The 22,270-nt window shown below is 42.9% G+C and overlaps 1 protein-coding gene across 1 annotated transcript in view; it reads right to left on the bottom strand.

Moving 5' to 3' along the window:
• Positions 1-1,164: 1,164 nt before the first annotated feature.
• LOC103589213 (putative DMBT1-like protein) overlaps positions 1,165-22,270 on the bottom strand; it is a 41,568-nt gene continuing 20,462 nt past the window's right edge. The window contains exons 10-16 of the mRNA XM_008571120.1: positions 22,221-22,253; positions 21,760-21,771; positions 20,354-20,374; positions 18,577-18,730; positions 10,998-11,215; positions 9,000-9,317; positions 1,165-1,490 (exon numbers count right to left, since the gene is read on the bottom strand). Coding sequence (XP_008569342.1) covers positions 1,165-1,490; positions 9,000-9,317; positions 10,998-11,215; positions 18,577-18,730; positions 20,354-20,374; positions 21,760-21,771; positions 22,221-22,253 — 1,082 coding nt within the window. The remainder of the gene's footprint in view (positions 1,491-8,999; positions 9,318-10,997; positions 11,216-18,576; positions 18,731-20,353; positions 20,375-21,759; positions 21,772-22,220; positions 22,254-22,270) is intronic.

The raw sequence follows: 22,270 nt of genomic DNA, 5'->3' as shown, positions 1-22,270 counted from the left end.
TTTTAAAAAAAAAAAAAAAAAAAAAAAAAAAAAAAAAAAAAAAAAAAAAAAAAAAAAAAGAGCTGGGACATTTGCACAGTAAGTGCATGGAGAAGTGAGAGATTTGTTTCTTCCCCACAGAGATGGCATTTCTGGTGACTCTGAACTCTCTCTCTCCCTCCTGCCTTTCTCTCTCTCTACCCTCTGCTGCCCCTCAGCCCCACCGTTTTGTCAACCCTAATGAGCTCTGTTAATTAGTAACAGATGCTTTAATTGGACTGGCCCCAACTTCAGAACTGAAGAGTAGCCAAGATTCACATGCGTCAGCGACCTGGCAACTGGTTGAACTGAGTGGAAAAGCAATACCTGTTGTTCCCACGTCAGGACTGCCACCAACGCCTACTCAAAGACAGAAGAGAGTGAGAGATGACTGAGTAAGGCAGTCACATAATTCATTTAAAAAATCAGGCATTTTTCTCTAGGATCAAACATACTCTATTCTGGGCAGTTGAGAATGCAGTATCACAACCTGTCAATGATAGTCACAAGATTGGCAGCCTAGGGCAGTGCCCACGGGGTGGGGGAGCACACCCTTGCTTTTCAGTCTCGTTGAGTCTCAAGTTAAACCATTTATTTATTTGCTTTTGGTCAGTTATGGGGCTGTCCGAGCTTTAGTAACAGAGTTGAGCTCAGTCGTTTAACACAGCACCCCAGGCGTGCAACACCTACGGAGTCCGGGCCTGCGTGTGATCGTGGGTCTGCCTTTGTTCCTTTATAGATAAGATGAGGGTGCTGATAGTCTCTACTTGATCAGCAGTTGTGAAGATTGGAGGATTACATAAGTGTGCTCGTTTCAGTCTAGAGACTGCCGTGCTTCAAGCACTTGCTGGACACCAGCTACTGTTCCTATTCAGGAGGGAGTGAACCATGCCAGGTCATTCTAGAAGCAGGATGTCTGATGATACCAATGCTACTTAATCATCACAGCTTTTTGGGTGGAACCTTGAACATTTTACAGATGTGGCAATTTAAGAGAAAAAGAACAAAAAAGGACTTAAGCAGATTGACTTAAAAAGCTGGCTTGAAGCCCAAGGCTTGTTTCTGAATATCACCTGCTGGTGTTGACATCTCCCTTCCCAGAGGCCATTGGTGGGTGAGACTCTCCCCCTAAAGTGAGCAGTGTCCCTACAGGCACTCACCGGAGCAGATGGCGCTGGCGTCCTCATGGTGGCCGCAGTTGTGGGAGAACCACCCATTGTGCATGCACTGCCACACCTTGGCTTCACTCCCCCTGCACTGCACATCATCCAGAAGGATGTGGCCAGTGCCTCCATCAAAGTAGCTCTGGGCTGGGGCCGACAGGGCCTCACCACAGCCGAGCTGCTGGCACACCACCCTGGCATCTGTCAAATCCCAGCTGTCGTCGCACACTGTGCCCCAGGTGCCATTGTAGGACACCTCCACCCGTCCCTCACACCTGTGGCTGCCATTCACCAGTCGCAGGGACATACCTGGGGGACAGGAAAACAGGGGCTTCTGAGCTGGGGTGCTGTCTCCAAACTCTAGGACCTTCTGCAGGTAAAAAATGTTCTCCCGCACTTGGGCTCATGTTCCCACCTTAGGCTTAGGCTGTTGGACTCTAGTGGGTGGCCCTGTGTTCTCATTTGCCTGAAACAGTCTTGGCTTACAACTGCTGTAGATCAACTAATGCCTGTTAATTACTTTAGAGTCCCCTCTAAATTCTCAAAAGTATCCCAATTGGAGGATAAATTACATGATCATCCTAAGCATAAGCCACTGAGAACTCTGGAACATTTTCCATATCCTGCTGCAGAACCTAAGAGGTCTGTAAGTGTTCTGGATGGTGTTTGTATTGAATTTGGCTGGATGCAGGTGGGTTGGGAGTTGTAGTCTGAGACAGTTTTGTTCCAGAAGGATTTTTCCTATTGCATTGTCCCTTCCTTTGGAGAAGAAAGAGGTTCTCCTTTGGGTCCTGCATCTACACACACAGCCAATGCAAGATATGAGACTTCGGCCATCTGGTTCTTCAGCCAGGATGCTTTGGTGTAGGAAAGTGGCAGGGAGTGGCAGAGCAGGGGTGAGGGGTAGGGCTGGGGAGCTGTTAGTGTCAGCATGGATGTCACTGAGGGTGTCATTAATGAACGTGGACTCAGTAGATCAGATTTAGAAGTATCTCCACTCTTAGAGGGAAAGAACACAAATTAGATGTAACTTCCCTCTGAGGGATACCCACATGTTAGGATACCCACCATGCTCCCTTTCGTCTTGCTGGATGGCATTGTACAGAGCATAAAACCCCGTGTTGGTGATCATGGCATCACTTCGGAACACTGCAGTCATGACATTGGAAGAGGAGAGGAACGTGAGCTCCTGCCCAGCACAGAACCTGCCCATGGAGAGCGAGGCAGCTTGCCGTCCATCGAACACTTCCATGAAGTCGTACGGGCACCCGCGGATGTCCTCTAACCTGAGGACGTGAAGGCAAAGTGAATCTCCCCAAGGAAATCTGCAGAAGGCTTTTAATAGAATCATCGTTTGTGTAGCCAGACACTGCGGTCATCCTTGCCACTTCCTTCCCCCCGCACCCCCCCGCGAGTCACTTGGCCTCCTGGATGTCACTTTAATCTGCCCTCCTGTTCTTCCCTACGGGGGCTGCCCAAGTCTGCTGGGCTCTCATCATCTCCTTCCGGGTCTGTCTCAGTGGCGTCCCAGCTGGTATCTTGGCCGTCAGTTTCTCCCACCCCCTTCCTCTCTGCCTTGAGTGTCTTCTGAATGTCCCCGACCCTTTAATTCAAATCTTGCCACTCTTTGGGGTGGCGAAATGATGACAGATGTGAAAGTTCCAAGGGCCTGTAGGGTAAGACTCTTCCTGCCAATGCCTGAACTGTCTGGTTCAAACCAAGTGTTTTCATGACGGGCTTCAACTAACCTGGACGGTCAGAGAGGCTGACTCTGACTGTCCTACCTATGCTGTCTTCCCCATTCACTCTCTGTCCCATCACCATATATGTATATATTTTTTCTTCATAGCATTTATCAACTTGTCACTAAGTGAAATTGTCCATGGAGTTATTGGTTGATTTGAGTACTATTTGTCTTCCTACCTAGAAAATAAACTCTGTGAGGGCAGAGATCCTGTCTTCTTCAGCACTAAAAACTCATTCCTAGACCAGTGCCTGCGCAGAGTGGGGGCTCAATAAATATATGTTGAAAGAATATCAACATTTATCTAATATGATAAAAATGTGAAATACACACATTTGCATCTAAACAACAACAAGTAGCCTTTGATGCCTACGTTATAAATACCCATTGCATAATATATACCCAGTGGATATAATTACATTTGTACACAAAGTAAATGCTGGATTTGAAACCTGCTTATTGCAAAACATATCTGTTCCTGTGAAGTAAAAGCCAAGTACCTCAAAATAACCCATATTTAATTTTTTTTAAAAAAGTGAGTGATAACATTTGTGTGTAAGTGACTGCAGTGTGGAAGTAACAAATGACACTGCAATGTGGGAAATTATTTTATCAGAAAACAGGACACACTTCACTTAGCAAGAACGAACTGGCATCATTTAAATATGGATATAATTTTTACAAATTGAGTGAAGCAAAGTTCTGTAGAAGCTGAAATTAAAAAAAAAAAAAAAGAAACCCAACAAGCCCAGCTTTAGTGTAAATCAGGGTTTCTCAGTCTCAGCACTACTGACATTTGGCACTGGATAATTCTTGGCTGGGTGGGGGTGGGGGAGCTTTCTTGTGCACTGGAGGACACTCGGCAGCATCTGCAGCCTCCAACCACTAGATGGCAGAAACGCCCCCAACTGGACAATCAAAAATGTCTCCAGACCTAGCCAGGTGTCCTGTAGGAGGTTATAAGCACTGCCAGTTTAGAAGCACTGTGTAAATAATAACTAACCTATGTCCTGAGAAACAAAAAGCCAGTATCAATAGATTTAGTCTTAAAAACATCAAAACCCCCAAATCGGCAACTACACTCCGGCTCTAGGCAACACATTACACAGCTCCTTGATTTGTATGTTCAGAAATTACAGTGGGAAACTTGTGTTGGAAATAACAACCTTGAGATTACAGGGAGTGTGGGCCATTACAGCTGTTTGGAATAACTGTTTTTCAGAAGTGATAAAATGACACTCTGTGCCCCAAAATATTAGAACTGTGAATCTCACAGATTTTATTTTATTTTTTTTTTAAAGATGACCCGTAAGGAGATCTCAACCCTTGGCTTGGTGTTGTCAGCACCACGCTCAGCCAGTGAGCAACCGGCCATCCCTATATGGGATCCGAACCGGGGGCCTTGGTGCTATCAGCACCGCACTCTCCCGAGTGAGCCACGGGCCGGCCCTGAATCTCACAGATTTTAAATACATGGTATCAAATCTTCTCACATTGCTTTCAACAAATAAATGTGTGCTCAATGAATGAATGAATGATAAATAGTTTGCTCATAATACATAATGCCCCCTGACATTAGTTTGTGTCCTCCCTATCCAGAAGGAATTTGGCCACCAGGTAGAACCAATCTAATCCACCCATCTGTCCATCACCTACCGTTTTACATTCTGAAGGCCGCACTTAACCACTCAGACCCTCGACTGCTGTTGCCAATGGACACAGGTGGAAAACAGAGCAGAGGCCTGGGGCATACTGTGGGCCAGTGAGGGAGAGAGAATGAGCCAGACACAACCCCGCATAGAAAGATGAAACCAGGGTTAAACACGATCAGGAAAAGGAATGTTTTCATAAAAAGTTACTCAGGTGTACAACTATGTATGTGTATATAAGAAAACGTATACACATGTCTGTATAAGCATGCAGGATGAATTCCTTAAAAATGGGTGACGGCTGGAGAAAGAGGTAGGAGGTACAAAGTCCACGAGGGAATGAATGAATGAATGAATGAATTTTTTTCTGTAGAAGAAAAATCTTGGTAGAGACATGATAGAAATTCTTGAAGGAAAGAGGAGACAGATTTGTTTCATGTAACATCAGACGGAAGAATGAAGACCAGACAATGGCAATAAGGAAGAGCAGATCTGGGTTCAGCAGGAGGAAGAAGCTTGCTCTGAAATGGGGCTGCGTGGGAGTGTAGGGGTGAGGCTGTTGTGCATGGGTCGCCCTAGCTGGGGGTGGGTGCCCTGGGTCAGGGGTGCTCACGGAGTAGCTCTCATTGCATAGGAAGTAGGGCTAAGTGATTACAAGACTCCACAGCTCAGATGACCAGACCAAGACTCACCTAAAATGTGAAAGGATTTGTCACACAGAAAGGCCACCTCTTTGAAGAAAGCAGAATTCAAATCTAATCTGGCCTGTAAGGTTGAGAAAGGCAAAGCTGCTTACTTCAGGCTTGGGATCATCAGTTCTATGTGGAACCGTTCAGCCACGTGTATCACCCAGACGCACTCCACACTGGTGGGGTAGTTTGCAGGATACCAAGGGCTGGAGAAGGAGCCTGAGAGACTTGAAATTACTCCCCCGCAGGAGTTACTTCCTCCTGTAAGAGCAGACGACAGACCCATGGTTGGCTTCTTCAGGCTTGCACGCTCCATTTGCCCAGGATCCAGAATTCCATCAATCGAGCTCAACAGTAGAATCACAAAATGGGAAGGGATCATGCTGGTGTAGACATGGTGGTGGCTTGGTTGGTGTGAGTGGTTGTATGTCTGACAGGGCATGTAAGAGGATGAAAGATGTATGACTGGCAGGCAGGACCCTAAAATTGATGGTAGGTGAGCCTGGAACTGGATTGGACATACGCGCGTGGCATGTGTGGGGCATCCAGCCTATACTTTAATGCTTTCCTCAGCTTCCTGCCAAACAAATCAGTTCAGCACAGATGTAGACAGCCCACCCATGTGTGAGGGCTCCACCCACCCATTCCTTCCCCTCATGGCAGCCAGGACAGACAAAAGTCCATTCTGCTTTTATGAATTATCAAAATAATTCCACTCAATACTTGACAGGTTATACTTTTAATAAAAGAGAGTTACCTTGTGGTACTGGGGCTTGAGGAATGGCAGCTGCAAAAATCAAAACCAAAGAAAATCAGGAGAGAGCTTAGCACTCTATTCTCTCTTTCTTTTCTTTTCTATTTATTTATTTATTTTTATTTTTTTTGTGTGTGTGGCTGTCCAGTACTGGACTTATACTTAAGTACAAATAAATGAACCTATTATTATTCTTGAGTTTTAATAAATGGTGTAGACACACTCTTTTCTCTTTTCCCCCTGATTTGGGATGGAGCCTCTTCCCTTCTTTTAGCTGATTTACAAGAAAATCCCAGACAACGCACCCTTACATGGCTTTTCTTCTCTCAGGGGCTCTTGTGTGTCTACCAAGCCAAGTACTGTCCTGAGATTGACCAGTCACTAGGAATTACAGTAAAATCACTGGGCTTGTGACCATGACACTATGTCTTTAGAAATTTATCAAGTGCCAAAATACAGGAGGACAAAACCCAGAAAGCTGAGGGCCCTGGTGGGGAAAGGTAGGTTGGACAAGCCTCCCGTTGAAGGAAGACAGGCCTCAACCGGGAGGTGCGACTCGAGTTTAGCGTTCCTTCTTTCTCTTTTCCTGCGTCCTTTTGGCTTCGATTTCTATGCAGCATACATTTCTATATTCTTTATACTCTATATTTCTATAATTTAAGTGTTTCCTCAGTCTCCACTGCATGGCAGGTGGAGGGCAGGGCAGGTTTTGAATGCCTGTTCATTGGAATGCTGGTGCTTGTTTGAGTTTTACATTAAGGGCTTATTGGGGAAAGGGTTTGAGGCAAATGGGTCAGACGCATTTGAGAATTCCTCTGTCCCCACTGCCTCACTCCTTGGCCAGCTTTGCAGCAAGGGGAAGAGCAGTGAAGACAAAGGACATTATCGACTAGCCTGACCTTCTCGAACCTTTGCCAGGGAGAGTGTTGGGTATCAGAAGAATAAATTGCTTCTCACCTAAACTATCTCAGATGCAATTTTCTTTTGTTAAAATGCATGATATACAATATTTCTCTCAGAGAATTAAATACAAAAGCCTTATCTTTTGTACCTAGGTAGGTATATAACGCTCTATGAATAAGTGGTTTGCTGGATTAATACCTACAGTGGGCTACTATTTTGACACAAATGGTTTCATTTCTCCCCACAGTTTCTTTTATCCCGTGACCCATCCCCTTTTCCAGTCAGCTCTGCATCTCTGCTTCAGAAAAGGAATAGTATGGCAGAGAAAAGAAAGACCTTCTGAGGTTTGAAACCCTTGGCTCAAGAGGTCTCGGGCACAGAGATATCTGATGAACTGCGAGCCCTGCTCCGTCCTCCTGCCATCCCCTCCTCGTCTCTGGACTCAGTCTAGAACACATTCCCCACTGGGGAAAAAGAGTCAAGCCAGAGGGAGTCAAAGAGACCTTAGTTCTGTGTACCCTCCCTCCCCTCCAGGCCTGCTACCTGATTTGTGGGTCCCAGTGCAAAATGGAAATGTGGGACTTGGCCAAGGATGGGGAAAGCAATCACCCCTTCCCACGGGTCCACTGCCCCAACCCATGGCAGATGGGCAACCCATAAGCAGTGGTGACCTCCACGCTGGGATGTGCTTGGGACCTGGATTGGAGTGGGCAAGAGACCTTCACTGAGTGTCTTGCCAAATGTGTCATAATGCTCCCAGCCCAGGATAGGCACAGCAGCCAGACACCTTGCTGGACCCTGAAACATCAAAAGGTGCACCTCTGTCCTGACACCTTCCCAGTGCCCAGGCCCTCACTGCAGGGATAGGGTGGCAGCAGTCAGTGGTAGGGTCAGGAGGAGGCTGGGAAGGGCCCGGGGTGCCAGGGCAGGGCAGCAGGCAGCTGAAAACCCATCCCTGAGAAGTAGAAGGTGGCAGGAGGCAGGACTACATGTGCTCTGGATCTCGTTGGAATCTGGAGACTGGGAGAAGGTCAATGCTACATGTTGACTTTGAATAGGTTACCAGAAGGTCTACTGTGCTGTGTTGCTAAGCCAGAAGGTCCATAGAAGAGCCCCACATGGTTTACTGCCCTTGACCAGAGAGGGTCTGGCATTTAATGCATCTGTTCTCCTGTGTGTCCTCATGTTATGACCCACGTCCCTGAGAGGCAGCCCTTTCCACCTTCCCTCTTCTCCATATTGACCCTCTTCCCAGGTGCAATGATTGAACCTTTCTCCTTTCTTCTCTCCTCCTGCCCTTCCTTGCTCTGCCACTAGAGAGTACAGTTTTGGATGTAATTCCGTTTGGGAAATGTGGCTCTTAGTTCCTTGTCTGAGCCACTGGTTCTCAACCTTGGCTGCATACTGGAATCACATGGGGAGCTTTAAATATTCCTGATGACTGGGAATGACCCCAGACACTCTGGTGTGACTGGTGAGGAGCGCAGCCTGGGCATGGGGAGTTTCAGAAGCTCCCTGGGTGATTCTAGTGTGCAGCCAGAATTGGAAATCACGTCTACTCATAGTCCACCAGTGTCTACATCAGGACAGAGATTAGATTTCTCTTGAACTTTGCAGAGATAGTGGAAATTCATAGAGTCGGACCTACCTGGGGGTGCAGGAATTACATCTGGAGCCCAGTCCCCAGCATCTGCATGCATGAAAGAAAAGAAAATTTAGAAAAATCTAAATTAAATCCTATGAAGACAAAGAAATGGTGGTTTTCCAGTCTGTGCAGGTCTCAAGCAGGCAAACTTCATGTCTTATAAGTAAGAATAACGGCATGGTTACACTCTGGAAAAGTAGCTCCAGACCTGGGAGAGGTGCAGAGAACAGGACCAGCCAATTGTATGGCCCTGGTGTGTTTGTCTTCAGAATGGAGACAGGCTCTTAACGTTTTCTGTCTACCTGGCTGAAGGAACATTCATATGTTGGGCCACCGTCCTTAGATTCCCTGGCCCTGATCTATGCATGTCTTCCATTCATCACTAAGATGCCTCTGGCTGACAGATAAGAACCTCCCATGGGAGGAGAAGTTACCTGAGCAGATGACACCAGCATCCTCATGGTGGCCACAATTGTGATCTGACCAGCTGGAGCTGGGGCACAAGCCAAGGTGATTCTCACTTCCCAAACACTGAACATTGTCCAGGAGGATGTCTCCAGAGCCTGGGCCAAAGTAGGCCTTTCCAGGAGCAGCAATGGCCTGTCCACACCCCAGCTGTCTGCACACGACCTCAGCTTCATTCAGGTCCCACAGGTCATCACACACGGTGCCCCAGGCTCCCTGGTAGAGGACCTCCACGCGTCCCGAGCATCGTCCGGAGCCACCCGCCAGCCGCAGCACTGGTCCATCTTCTAAACAGAGCAGAATTTTGTTTTTGAGTGTGGGAAGTTTTAAGGAGGAAGTGATTTGATTTTTAGATTTTGCATCTGTGGCTAAGGCAAACTCAAGAGCAAACCCTTAAAGCTCTCCTGATTCCATAATAGGTTTATGGTCTTTAGAGGAGACAAAGGTGGATTTGAATCCCAGTTCTTCTTTTCCCTAACTATATAACTTTTGACAAGTTACTTAGTTTCCCTGGGCCTCAGTTTCCTCATCTGTAAAATGGGGACTTAGCAGCAGCTATCTCAGAGGGCCATGTGGTTTTCATGTCACAATCCTGGGTTACTGGGGAAGCAGGTTCCAGTTGATTTTTTTGGATGTGTCTTGAACAAGTGTAGATTTACTTCCCTGAAAGTAACCTAGATCTCAAGAGTGACTGTGATTTCAAAGAGCCCAATGGCAATGGCTATATCTGGGCCAAAGTGCTGTGGCCAGTTGGAATTACCTGCTGTCTCCTGGAGACACCACAGGGACAGCCTCCCGTCACTGTGTCCACAGGCTCTGACAAACTGGCCTTTCTGTTGCTCCCACATGTCCAACTCTTCTCCCCTACCATCCCCCTGAGCCTTTGCTATTCTCTGTGCCTGGAATGCTGCTTCATTGTCATTCATCACATGTCACCTCCTCAGAGAGGCCATCCACTCCCACCCAATCCACAGACATACCTCCTCCACCCCGTCACTCTGTACTGTCTTAGCTGGTTATTTTATTCTCAGCCCTCATCTTTACCTTTTATCATCCTTACCCCCAAATAATCATATTTATTTATTTGTTCCCTGTGGTTTGATCCTCTCACACTTACCGACATCCACACTAGAATATAAACTCCATGAGGGCAGGGAGCTGCCCTGTTTGCTCTGTGCCCCCACACTTATAAGAGGACCTGGTTATAGTAGGACCTCTGTAACTATTGTTGGATGAATGAATGGTGGTCTTGAGCACTGAGTGGTCTGGATTTCAAATGCTGGAGCTTACCTAGCTTCCCCAGGGCAGAGTCTCAAGCATACCTTTGAGGGCCAAATATGCAAGGAATTCCCTTATTCAGAGACAGACAAGAACCAAACTGCAGTCACGAACGGACTACCTGGTTTTTTTGTGTGTGTGGCTTGAATGAGTTATTGGGGTTCCTGCAGGGGCCCCTGAACAATAGAAGCCCACATCAGCAGGCAGCATGCTTGCAGAGTGCAAACTGGACCTGGCTCTGGAATGACTGGTTATAGGGCCAGGGCTTACAGGAGTCCTCAAGCCTCGCATTTGGGTGAGTCTGCGGTCCAATGCACACAAGGTATGAAATGGTGGTGGGGAGTGGAGTCTTCTCATAGGAGTGCTGGACTTCCACACTTCAGTGCTCTGGACAGTTCCCAAGAGGCTGCAGATGGTCAGTGCAGCCTCAAGACCCTTCATAGCATGTGTCTTTTCCCTGCAGACAGTAGCAATCTGGCCATTTACATGAAGGATGCACATCATTACTTATTTGTAGCTTCCCAAGTAGTCTTTATGGTGGGAAAATCTAGCAGCTACAAAGCAAGGCTGATGGAAATAAGTGTGGAGGTCTTTTAAAACTGAACCCCAGGCCTTGGCTAATAGGGGAATTTCTCAAGTTAGAAACTGTCATGTTTTTTAAACACTAAAAACTACTTGAGGCTTCTTACCTGACTCCTTTTCACTCTGTGGAATAGCATTGAACACAGCATGAAAGCCAGTGTTGGTTATCACAGAATCACTTCGGAACACCACTGTCATGATGTCTGAGGAGGAGAAAAACATCACAGCTACTGGGGCACAGAACTTCCCCATGGACAGCGAGGCAATCCTAGGGCCATCGAAGATTTCAACTGAGTCATAGGGACATCCAAGGATATCTTCCAGTCTGGGGGAACAGAAGTGGAGGGTTAGTGGCAGACTTCCTAGACATCAAGGCTAAAAAAGTGTGACAATTATAGAGATTGAATATTTGGATTGTATTTTAGATTGCATACTAATACACAAAATATAAATTTACATTTTCAGATGCCCTATCAGACTTTATTTTCTTTGTCTGAGGAATGAGTGAGGCTTATGGTTACAATTTTATAATAGGGTTTTAAAATCATAATGGTTTTGGCTAATCATAACCTAGATAAGACATTAATGAAATACTAATTTACATTGCAACTAAATTCTTAACAGTCAGATCACCCTGACAATCAGCATGCAGCTGACATCATACCCGGATTTTCCTACCTCTGTATTACACAATATTTTTCTCTATCTTAATTCTTGAGATTCTTTCTCTATCTTAATTCTTAAAACTTGATTTTAAAATAAAAATAATGACAGCGTATAGAAGAGTGTTTGCACTTTGGCAATTATCCATGAGGGATGTGACGAGGGCTGATTTTGAACGAATAGACAACTGATAACACGATAGACTTTGGAAGTGTGGGTTTAAGGTTCTCACCTCATTGTGGGCTAATTGTTTCCCTAGGGTCTTAGCCAACAGAGATAATTTGTTTTAGGACATTTTTTTTTTTTTTTGGCTTAGGGCATGTCTGAATGCTGTGGTACAGTTGTGACTGAACAACAATTCAGTACATGTCTGAAGCTGGATTATCATGGAATTCCATAGTCTCGCTGTGATTGTAACATGATGTGTGTCATGTACAACAAGATGAAAAGCTTTGTGCAGACTCTGCTTACAGAATCCAATACTGAGGGCTTGAAATCAGGCAGAGGTAGATGAGTTAGCCTTGGGCAAATTAGGCAACCTCTTTGAGCCTCAGTTTCCTCATCTCTAATGGGGATGACAAGGACACTTATCTTTGGCCTGTAATGATCCTGTAATATGGAAAAACATACAAAGTATGTAATACAGAGTTTGGGCACATAGCCAGCTATTATTTTATGTCATGGAAATTTTTTTAAAAATGGCAGTGACTTTGGAACATTTATGCTCTTTGTCAGAGAAGCAATGACTCTAGTGTCTCCTTTCACTTTGTGGAACATTTAGAAAATACAGAGCCCAAGGCTAGAGTAGTTGGCTAATATGTGTGTATGGGAAGTCTTTTATTGTTCGTTTGAAATTTAGATTTTAAAAAAGTCTAAGATGACAAATACTGGTACCCAGTGTACAGCAAGGGCAAAGCTGTTGAGAATTTTTGTATTTTTAGAAAAACAATCAAAAGAAAAATTATCAAAATAAGATTAAGTCAAATGTGTTAAATAAACCACTTATTACATTTTTTGAGCTAGAAGTAACTCATTGTATAGCACTGCAAAATTAACACAAACTTTGACTTGGAATGAAAATAGAACATGCTTTTCTTCTGGTATCACCCTTAAGTGTTCCCCACTAAAAGTAACATTTTTATTATGATTTTACAAACGAATATTCTTATTTAGATAGAACCTTCTCTTTAAATGTTTTCTGGCAGGAGCCATAGATAGTGCCCACTGCCCAACAGAAGGTGAGAGCACACCTGAGGTCCTAGGCAGGAACTGAGTGCAGCCCCCACTAACTCTAACCTGGCAGAAGTCAGGAGCATGATGAAAACACCACTTCCTTGCAGGGGTCCAGCACAGCCACCACCACAGCCATAGACACTGCTGTTGCAAGGGTGGCTCACCAGCACAGTAGCAGCCAAAGCTACCATGCAGGTGGCCTGCTGCCCACTTGACTGCATTGACACAAGGAAAGTTACCAGCAGAGACCAGAATAAGAGGAGGAAGGCTCTCTCCTCAAAGCCTACTCCAGAGGTACAGAAGCAGCATCTGCTCTGTCAGATGACCAGACATCAATGTAGAATACTAGATATACAAACAAAACAAAACAAAACAAAACAAACAAAACAGAAGAAAATATGATACCACTAAAGGAATACAGTAATTCTCAAGTACCAGACCTCATAGAGCAGAAAACCCTTGAAATTACTGAAAAGGAATTCTGAGGAACAATCTTAAGGAAACTCAATAGATACAAGAAGACTCAGTTAGACAACACAATGACATGTGAAAAAATACCCAGGAAATGAAAGAAAAAATTTACAAAGAGATTAATACCTTAAAAAAGAATGTAGAAGAACTCCTGTAACTGAAGGATTCATCCAACAGAATAAAAAACACAACTGAGAGCTTAAGCAGCAGGTTAGAGCAAGCAGAAGAAATAATTTCTGATCTTGAAGATAGTCATTTCAAAATAACCCAGGTGAACCAAAAAAAAAAAAAAAAAGAATTTTAGAAAAATAAGGAAAATATAATAAAGCTAGCAAGCAACCTGAAGTGCACAAACATCTGAATCATGGATGTTCCAGAAGGGGAGGAGAAAGGAAAATGCATTGAAAATCTATTCAAAAAAATAATAATGGAAAACTTTCTAGGTATAGGGATAGACATGGACCTTCAGATGTAGAAGGCTCAAAGATCCCCAAACAGATTCAATCCAAAAAGATCCTCTCCAAGACACATTATACTCAAATTGGCAAAGCTCAAAGACAAAGAGAGAGTCCTAAAATCAGCAAGAAAAAAGCATCAGATCACTTATAAAGGAGCCCCAATCAGACAAATAGCAGAGTTTTCAACAGGTACTCTACATGCCAGAAGAAAACGTGATGATATATTCAAAATACTAAAAGAAAAAAAATGCCAGCCAAGTGTACTATACCCATTAAGTCTATCCTTCAAAAATGGGAGGGAAATAGTGTATTTCCTAGACAAACAAAAACTATAGGAGTTGACTACCACACAACCAGCCCTGCAAGAAATCCTTAAGGGAGTCCTGCATCTGGAATGTGAAAAAAAAAAAATTACTACCACAAATACACAATAAAGAACAAAACCCACTGGTAGGAAAAAATGCAAATAAGGAAGAGAAAGAAACCTAAATCTTACCACCTCAAAATCTTACCACCTCAAAAAAACCCACTGGTAGGAAAAAATGCAAATAAGGAAGAGAAAGAAACCTAAATCTTACCACCTCAACAAACCAACAAACATCAAAGACAAACAATAAAAGGGGAAGAAAGAAACAAAAAATATTTAAAACATCCAAATAAAAATCAATAAAATGCCAGGAGTAAGACAATACCTTTCTATAACAACCCTAAATATAAATGGATTAAACTCCCCACTCAAAAGACACTGACTGATTGGATTAAAAAGCTAAACCCAACTATATGCTGTCTTTGAGAGACTTGCCTCACTTGTAAAGACACACACAGACTAATAGTGAAGGGATGGAAAAAATATACCATGCAAATGGAAACCCGAAACAAGCAGTAATAGCTATCCTTATATTGTATAAAATATACTTTAAACCAAAAGCATGAAAAAAGATGAAGAATGTCATTGTATAATGATAAAGCGATCTCTCTAGCAAAAAGATGTAACAATCATAAATATATATGTACCCAACACTGGAGCACCCAGATATATAAAGCAAACACTATTAGGCCTAAAGAAAGAGACAGACCTCCATATAACAATAGTTGGGGACCTGAATACCCTTCTTTCAGCACTAGATAGATCATCTAGGCAACAAATCAACAGAGAAACACAGGATTTAAACTACACTTTAGACCAATTGGATGGGGCAGTTATCTACAGAACATTTCACCCAACAGCTACAGAATATACATTCTTCTCATCAGCACATGGAACATCGTCCAGGATAGACCACAAGTCTCAACAAATTTTAAAAATTGAAACAATTTCAAGTATCTTTTCAGACCAGAATGGATCAAAACTAGAAATGAATAACTTGCAAAACTGTGGAAACTATACAAACACATGGGAATTAAACAACATGCTCCTGAATGACCTATGGGTCCAAAAAGAAATTAAACAAGGGCCAAGCCTGTGGCGCACTCGGGAGAGTGCGGCGCTGGGAGCTCAGCAGTGCTCCCGCCGCGGGTTCGGATCCTATATAGGGATGACTGGTGCGCTCCAGTGCTCACTGGCTGAGCGTGGTGCAGCCAGTCTCAAAAAGGACCGAAAAAAAAGAAAGTAATTAAACAAGAAATCAAAAAATTTCTTGAAACTAATGAAAATAAAGACAGATCATACCAAAACCTGTGGGGTACCACAGAACAGTACTAAAAGGGAAGTTTATTGCAAAAAACCACTTACGTCAAAAGAATAGAAAGAGTTCAAATAAACAACCTAATGCTACACCTCAGAGAACTAGAAAAACAAGAACAATCCAACACCAAAATGAGTAGATGGAAAAAAAAATTAACATCAGAGAAGAACAAAATGAAATAGAAACCAAAAAGATGATACAAAAGATTAATGAAACAATTTTTTTAATTAATTAATTAATTTATTTTTGTCTTTTTCATGACTGGTAAGGGGATCACAACCCTTGGCTTAGTGTTGTCCGCACTGCGCTCAGCCAGTGAGCGCACCGGCCATTCCTATATAGGATCCGAACCTGCAGTGGGAGCGTCGCTGCGCTCCCAGTGCTGCACTCTCCCGAGTGTGCCATGGGGTCGGCCCCCAAAAGTTATTTTTTAGAAGATAAAAAATAGATAAACTATTAGCTAAGCTAACTAAGAGAGAGAGAGAGAGAGAGAGAGAGAGAGAGAGAGAGAGAGAGAGAGAGAAGAGCCAAATAAAAAAATCAGAAATGAATCATTAGAGGCTATTATTATAAATAACTATAAGCCATCAAATTTGAAACCTGGAAAAAATGGATAAATTTCTGGACACATACAAAACTACCAAGACTGAACCAAGAAGAAATAGAAAACCTGAATAGACCAATAATAGGCAACAAGATTGAAGCAGTAGTCAGAAATCTCCCAACAAAGAAGAGCCCAGGACCACATGGATTTATTGCTGAATTCTACCAAACCTTCCAAGAGGAATTAATACCAATTCTCTTCAAACTATTCCAAAAAATTGAAAGAGGCCATTCTCCCAAATTCATTCTATGAGGCCAGCATCACCCTAATACCAAAACCAGATAAAGATACAACAAAAAAAATAAAACTACAGGCTAATATCTCTGATGAACCTAGACACAAAAATCCTCAACAAAATATTAATGCATAGAATATAGCAGCACATCAAAAAGATTGGACACCATAATCAAGTGGGACTCATCCCACTTGCAAGGATGGCTCAACATATGCAAGTCAATAAATGTGATACACCACATCAACAAAATCAAGGACAAAAACCATATAATTATCTCAATAGATGTAGAAAAAGCATCTGACAAAATTCAACATCTCTTCAGGATAAAGACTCTCAGCAAATTAGGTATAGAAGGAAAATCTCTCAGCACAATAAAATCCATATATGACAAACCCACCAACAATATCATCCTGGAACAGGAAAAAGACAAGTATGCCCACTCTCACCACTCCTATTTAGCATAGTATTGGAAGTACTAGCTATTTGCAATCAGGCAAAATAAAGAAATAAAGGGCATCCTGACTGGGAAAGACCGATTGTCCATGTTTGCAGATGACATGATCCTATGTACAGAAAAACCTGAAGACTCTACCAAAAAACTCTTATAGATCATAAACAATTTCACTAAAATCACAGGATACAAAATCAACACACAAAAATCAGTAGCATTTTTATACTCCAATAACGAACTAGCAGAAAAAGAAATCAAGAAAGGAAGCCCATGTACAATAGTAACCAAAAAGATAAAATCCCTAGGAATCAATTTAACCAAGGAGGTGAAAGATCTCTACAACAAGAATTACAAATCAATGCTGAAAAAAATTAAACAGGACACAAAAAGATGGAAAGATATTCCATGCTCTTGGATTTGAAGAATTAACATTATGTAAATGTCTGCACTACTCAAAGCAATCCTGAGCAAAAATAAATAAATAAATAAATACACTACTGACTTCAAATTATACTACAAAGCTTATAGTTACCAAAATAGCATAGTACTGGCAGAAAACAGACACTCGGACCAATGAAAGAGATTAGGGAACCCAGAAATCAACCCATGTACTTACAGCCAACTGATCTTTGACAAAGGCAGCAGGAGCAGACATTGGGGAAGGGACAGCCTCTTCAATAAGTGATGCTGAGATAACTGGACATCCATATTCAGAAGAATGAAACTAGACCCACACCTCTTCCTATATACCAAAACCAACTCAGAATGGATGAAAGACTTAAATATAAGATCTGAAACTATAAAAGTACTATTAAAAAACATAGGGGAAACAATTCGGGAAGTAGGACTGGACAAAGACTTTTATGAATAAGACTCCAAAAGCACAGGCAACAAAAGGAAAAAGAAACAAATAGGATTATATCAAACTAAAAAGCTCTGCACAATAAAAGAAACAATTAACAGAGCTAAAAGACAACCTACCAAATGGAAGAAAATACTCAGAAATTATGCATCCCACAAGAGATTAATATCAAGAATATACAAAGTACTCAAACAACTTAACAGTAAAAAAATGAGTAACCTGATGAAAAAACGAGCAAAGGAGCTGAATAGGCATTTCTCAAAGGAAGATTTATAAATGGCCAACAGACATATGAAAAAATACTCAACATCACTAGGGAAATGCAAATTAAAACTACATTGAAATGTCATCTCACACCAGTTAGAGTGGCCACTAAAAAATGACAAAGAATAACAAATGCTGTCAAAGATGTGGTGGGGTTGTAAATTAGTGCAGCCATTATGGAAACCAGTATAGAGATTTCTCAAACAACTACAGACAGAACTGCCATACAATCCAGCAATCCCATTTGCTGGGTGTATACCCAAAGGAATGGAAGTCATCACTTTGAAGGGATACCTGCACTGCCCCTTCTATTGCAGCTCTCTTCACAATAGGTAAGAGTTGGAACCAACCTAAATGACCATCACTGGACAACTAGATAAGGAAAATGTGGTCCATATGCACAATGGAATAGTACTCTGCCATACAAAGGAATGAAATTCTGCCATTTGCAGCAGCATGGATGAACTTAGAGAAAATTACGTTAAGTGAAATAATCCAGGCACAGAAAGAGAAATACCACATATCCTCGCTCATAAGTTGGAGCTAAAAACAAACAAACAAAAAAAGAAAGAAAGATACAACAACCACAATAATTCACTGAATTTTCAAAAGGAGAGAATGGAATTCAGGCCACCAGAGGTGGGAAAGGAGATGGGGAAGGGAGGGTTAGTGAGAAGTTGGTAAATGGCCACAAAAAATGATTACATTGTGTAATGATAAAGACAGTAATAAAAATTAATAAATGAAAGTGTTTTCTTACTTCAAACTTGGAATCATGAGTTCTATGTGGAATTTGTTGCCCACATGGATCTCCCAAACACATTGGATGTCTGTGGGGTAGTTTTCTGGATACTGTGGACTAGAGAATGAGCCAGAGAGACTAGAGATGACCCCTCCACAAGAGTTACTTCCTCCTGAAATGACAGGAAAAAGGATGTCAGGATGTGTCCACACGGCATCACTTGTGTGATCCCAGTCCATGACCAGCTCACACCAATAGTCAGGTGCAGCTGGACAGCAGTCGGCCTGGGTGGGCATGCACAAGCTGATGGCTCTTTAGCTTAAATGTCTCTTGGGAAGGAAAGCCCATTCAATCTGATTCTGATGGGTCAGAAAGTAATAATGTGTGAGAGTTCCCTACCTTTCCCTCTTCCCCTACCACCTGACAAAGAAAATGTTATTTTTGTCCTCTCCACTTACTGTCTCCTCCTGCTTTCTTTTTTTCTTTTTTTTCCTTTTTGTCTTTTTTCATGACCGGCAACGGATCGCAACCCTCAGTGTCACGCCCGTACCGGACCGGGACCGGCAACGGGATCGCAACCCTCAGTGTTGCGCCCGCACCTCGCTCAGCCAGTGAGTGGCCGGTCTGTATGTGGGATCCGAACCCTCAGCGGGAGCGCCACTGCGCTCCCAAGCGGCGCACTGTAGCAGTGCGCCACCGGGCCGGCCCCCTCCTCCTGCTTTCTAAAGTGGAGGACTTTTGCTTGCTGGTAGAGAAATGAAGTAGATCTACCTAACGACAGATTGGGATGGTGAGGCCTAGAGACAGAGGTGGTACAAGCCTGTGTAAGGAGAGAGGGTGAGGAGTTTTGGGGAGTAAGAGGCTCTAGAATAACTTTGGAGTTGAATGAATTGAGGTGAAGGGAGAGGGACCTTATGGACTGTTTGGGGAGGTTATGACTGGGATCTCCTTTAAGTACTTTCTTCATCACTTTTGCTGGGGAAATTGTGTTTCCTTTAACTCAGTATTTACTCTGAGAATGGAACTTGCAGGTTTTGGGATTTATACAGACTAAAGATAATAGTGAAATTCAATTCTTTCATGTTAGTTGTCATATTAATATCGATAGATACATGCACATACACATACAATATATACATATTTAAGGCATCATGTCACACAAAATACCCAGAAAACTTAGCATCATCAAATTATTTTGGAGGAAATTTGAAAACACAATACACTTTATTGACCTTATCTCTAAGCTATAAAGTTGCTTAATTTTTCTTTCTGTTCCCCTTGATTAACGTGTAATCCTCCCAGAATTCCACAGATTCATAGTCTTTCCTGAGATGGATAGCGGGAAGGGGCATTGGTCCCAGTAACCCCGTAGTTCTATCATTGATTGCATTTGTAGCTTACAATAACCGGGGCTGGGTCAGACTGACATTGAAACCCCTGGGAATTGCTACATGTACTGGGGGATGATGGACTGGTGTCCAAGGTGGATGCCTGCTACAGGACTGCACCCAAAGGAGGCAGGCTGAGTATGGCCAGATGGAACAATGAGCCACATTCTCTTTAAGGCTCTTGTAACCTTCCTGCCTACTCTGACCTGGGCAGATCCACATTCCCCCTTCCCAGCCTGCTCCTCTTGTTAAAAAGTTAGTATTTACAGAGTGGCACCAGAGAAGCAAACCCCTCGCCCACACTGTGCCAGTCTCTCAATTGTGCTATGTCCTGGGCACACTGCCTAGCATCTGCTGTGATGAGTCTTGGCACAAAGTTATCACTTCAATTTAATATAAATGACTACCTGTTACATGGTCCTGAGAATCTGCCAAAGGACCTGGAAGGGAAAAAATGGAGAAAATGATGACATCCAGGAGAAAAATATTTATTCTCACCTATAAGTTAGTGAAATGTAAAGGGTTTCCTTTGAAATGTCAGTGTACTTAGTGTAAACTGAGAAGAATCTGAAGGTGCTGATCAAGCGTTCTCTACAGTCATGTGGCAGATTAAGGAAGGCCACAAATCTTGGAAATGATTCCTGTCAGGAGATGGGGTCTGGGTTGCCTCTCTTGAACCTGGGTGGTCTCTGTGACTGCTTTAACCAACAGAATGTGGCAGAAGTGGCACTCTGCCTTAAGAGACTGTGGCTTTAACTTCCTGTCTCTGGGAACACGGGCTCACACATGCAGCACTAAGCCACCTTATACGAAGTCTGACTAGTCTGCTGGAAAGACCATGTGAAGAGGCCCTGAGACTGAGCCCATCCTTCCAGCTGTCTCTACCAAGGCACCAAGTGAATGAAGCTGTCTTGAACTCTCTAGACCAGCCAGTAGCTGCACATCATCCAGTGACTGGTTTGATGCTCTGTGGAGCAGAAGAATCTCCCTGCTTAGCCCTGCCCAAGTTCCTGATCCACAAAACCCTGACATATCTAAATGAGGGTTGTTTTAAACCACTATGTTTTGGGGCAGCAATAGATAACTAGAATAGCTCCTTTCACTCAACATTGTTTTCCTCATTTCTCTGTCATCCATGTAACTTACATAAAATGAGAAAATCATAGAGGAGACTTCATTTGAATATCCACTGCCCTTGACTCTAACCGTGGCCCTTGAACTATAGACAGTCCTTCCCCTCTCACTCATGACCCTGACTCATAAAGGTGGCCTTCCCCCAGGGACACCCAGAACACATCAAGTTTTTCTCCAGGCAAGTGCCCGAGAGAGATGCTTCTGCCAGTGCCTGTGAACTGTGTGTCTTCTCTGAAGCTGTGTAGGAACAGCTGGGTACAGTCAAAGAGCAAGAGATGACCTTGTAAATTCCAGTTCTGCCACTTTCTGATTGAGTTATCTTGGGCTGGCTTACTGATTTATTTATTGGTTTATTGATTAACAATCCTCAACTGTGAGGATTAAATAAATAAATTTATCCAGAAACACTTGCACCATGCCTGCTGCTGAGCAGATGCTCAGAAATATCTGTTACAAGGAAACAAGATACATTTTCATTCACCTCAAGCATCAATTCAGAATTTGTAGTTCATGTGCTGGCCTAATTTTTTTAGTCTTTGGTTTTTATTACAGGGGAATATTATTCAATCATTAAATTATAAGATCTTTGAAAACAGGCCAAAGTCATAAGAGCCCCAAGAGTATACTTTGGGGTCAGGGGTCAGATTGATTACTGTCAAAGCTTGGTTCCATCATTAACTTGTTGAGTGATCTTGAGAAAGTTACTTAACCTTTCTGTATATCAATTTCTCTTCTGTAAAATATCACATATAATGCTTTTTGTCAGAATAGTCCTGATGATTAGCAATAATCTGAGCAAAATGTCTCCCTCTTTACTGTAGCTTTGCTTTGTTTTTGTGTAGCTGGGGCCAGTGAATGGGTATATTAAGTGGGATTGGTAGCCAAGAGCACAGAGAGCTTGGATTCAAATCCACTGGCTAGCCCTGGATATCCTGCTAAGTGTCTATGTCTTGGTTTATCTGGAAAATTTGAATAATCAATGTACCTACCTTGAGGGCTATATTGAGTGGGGATTAAATGAGTTATATGTGTGAAGGGCTTAGAACACAGTGTGCTTCTTAGCAATTATAAGTATTTGCTTCTATTATTGTTGTTACTATTAGAAAGTTGCCTGTACTAGAAAAAGAAATATGAACATACCTGGAAGCGTGGGCAGAGGCAGGTCTTCGGCATCTGAATGCATAAAGAAA

The sequence above is a fragment of the Galeopterus variegatus genome, unplaced genomic scaffold (assembly GCF_000696425.1).
Source record: "Galeopterus variegatus unplaced genomic scaffold, G_variegatus-3.0.2 Scaffold661, whole genome shotgun sequence".
NCBI lineage: Eukaryota > Metazoa > Chordata > Mammalia > Dermoptera > Cynocephalidae > Galeopterus > Galeopterus variegatus.
The sequence above is the reverse complement of the archived record's forward strand: the minus strand, read 5'-3'. Positions and strand labels throughout refer to the sequence as shown.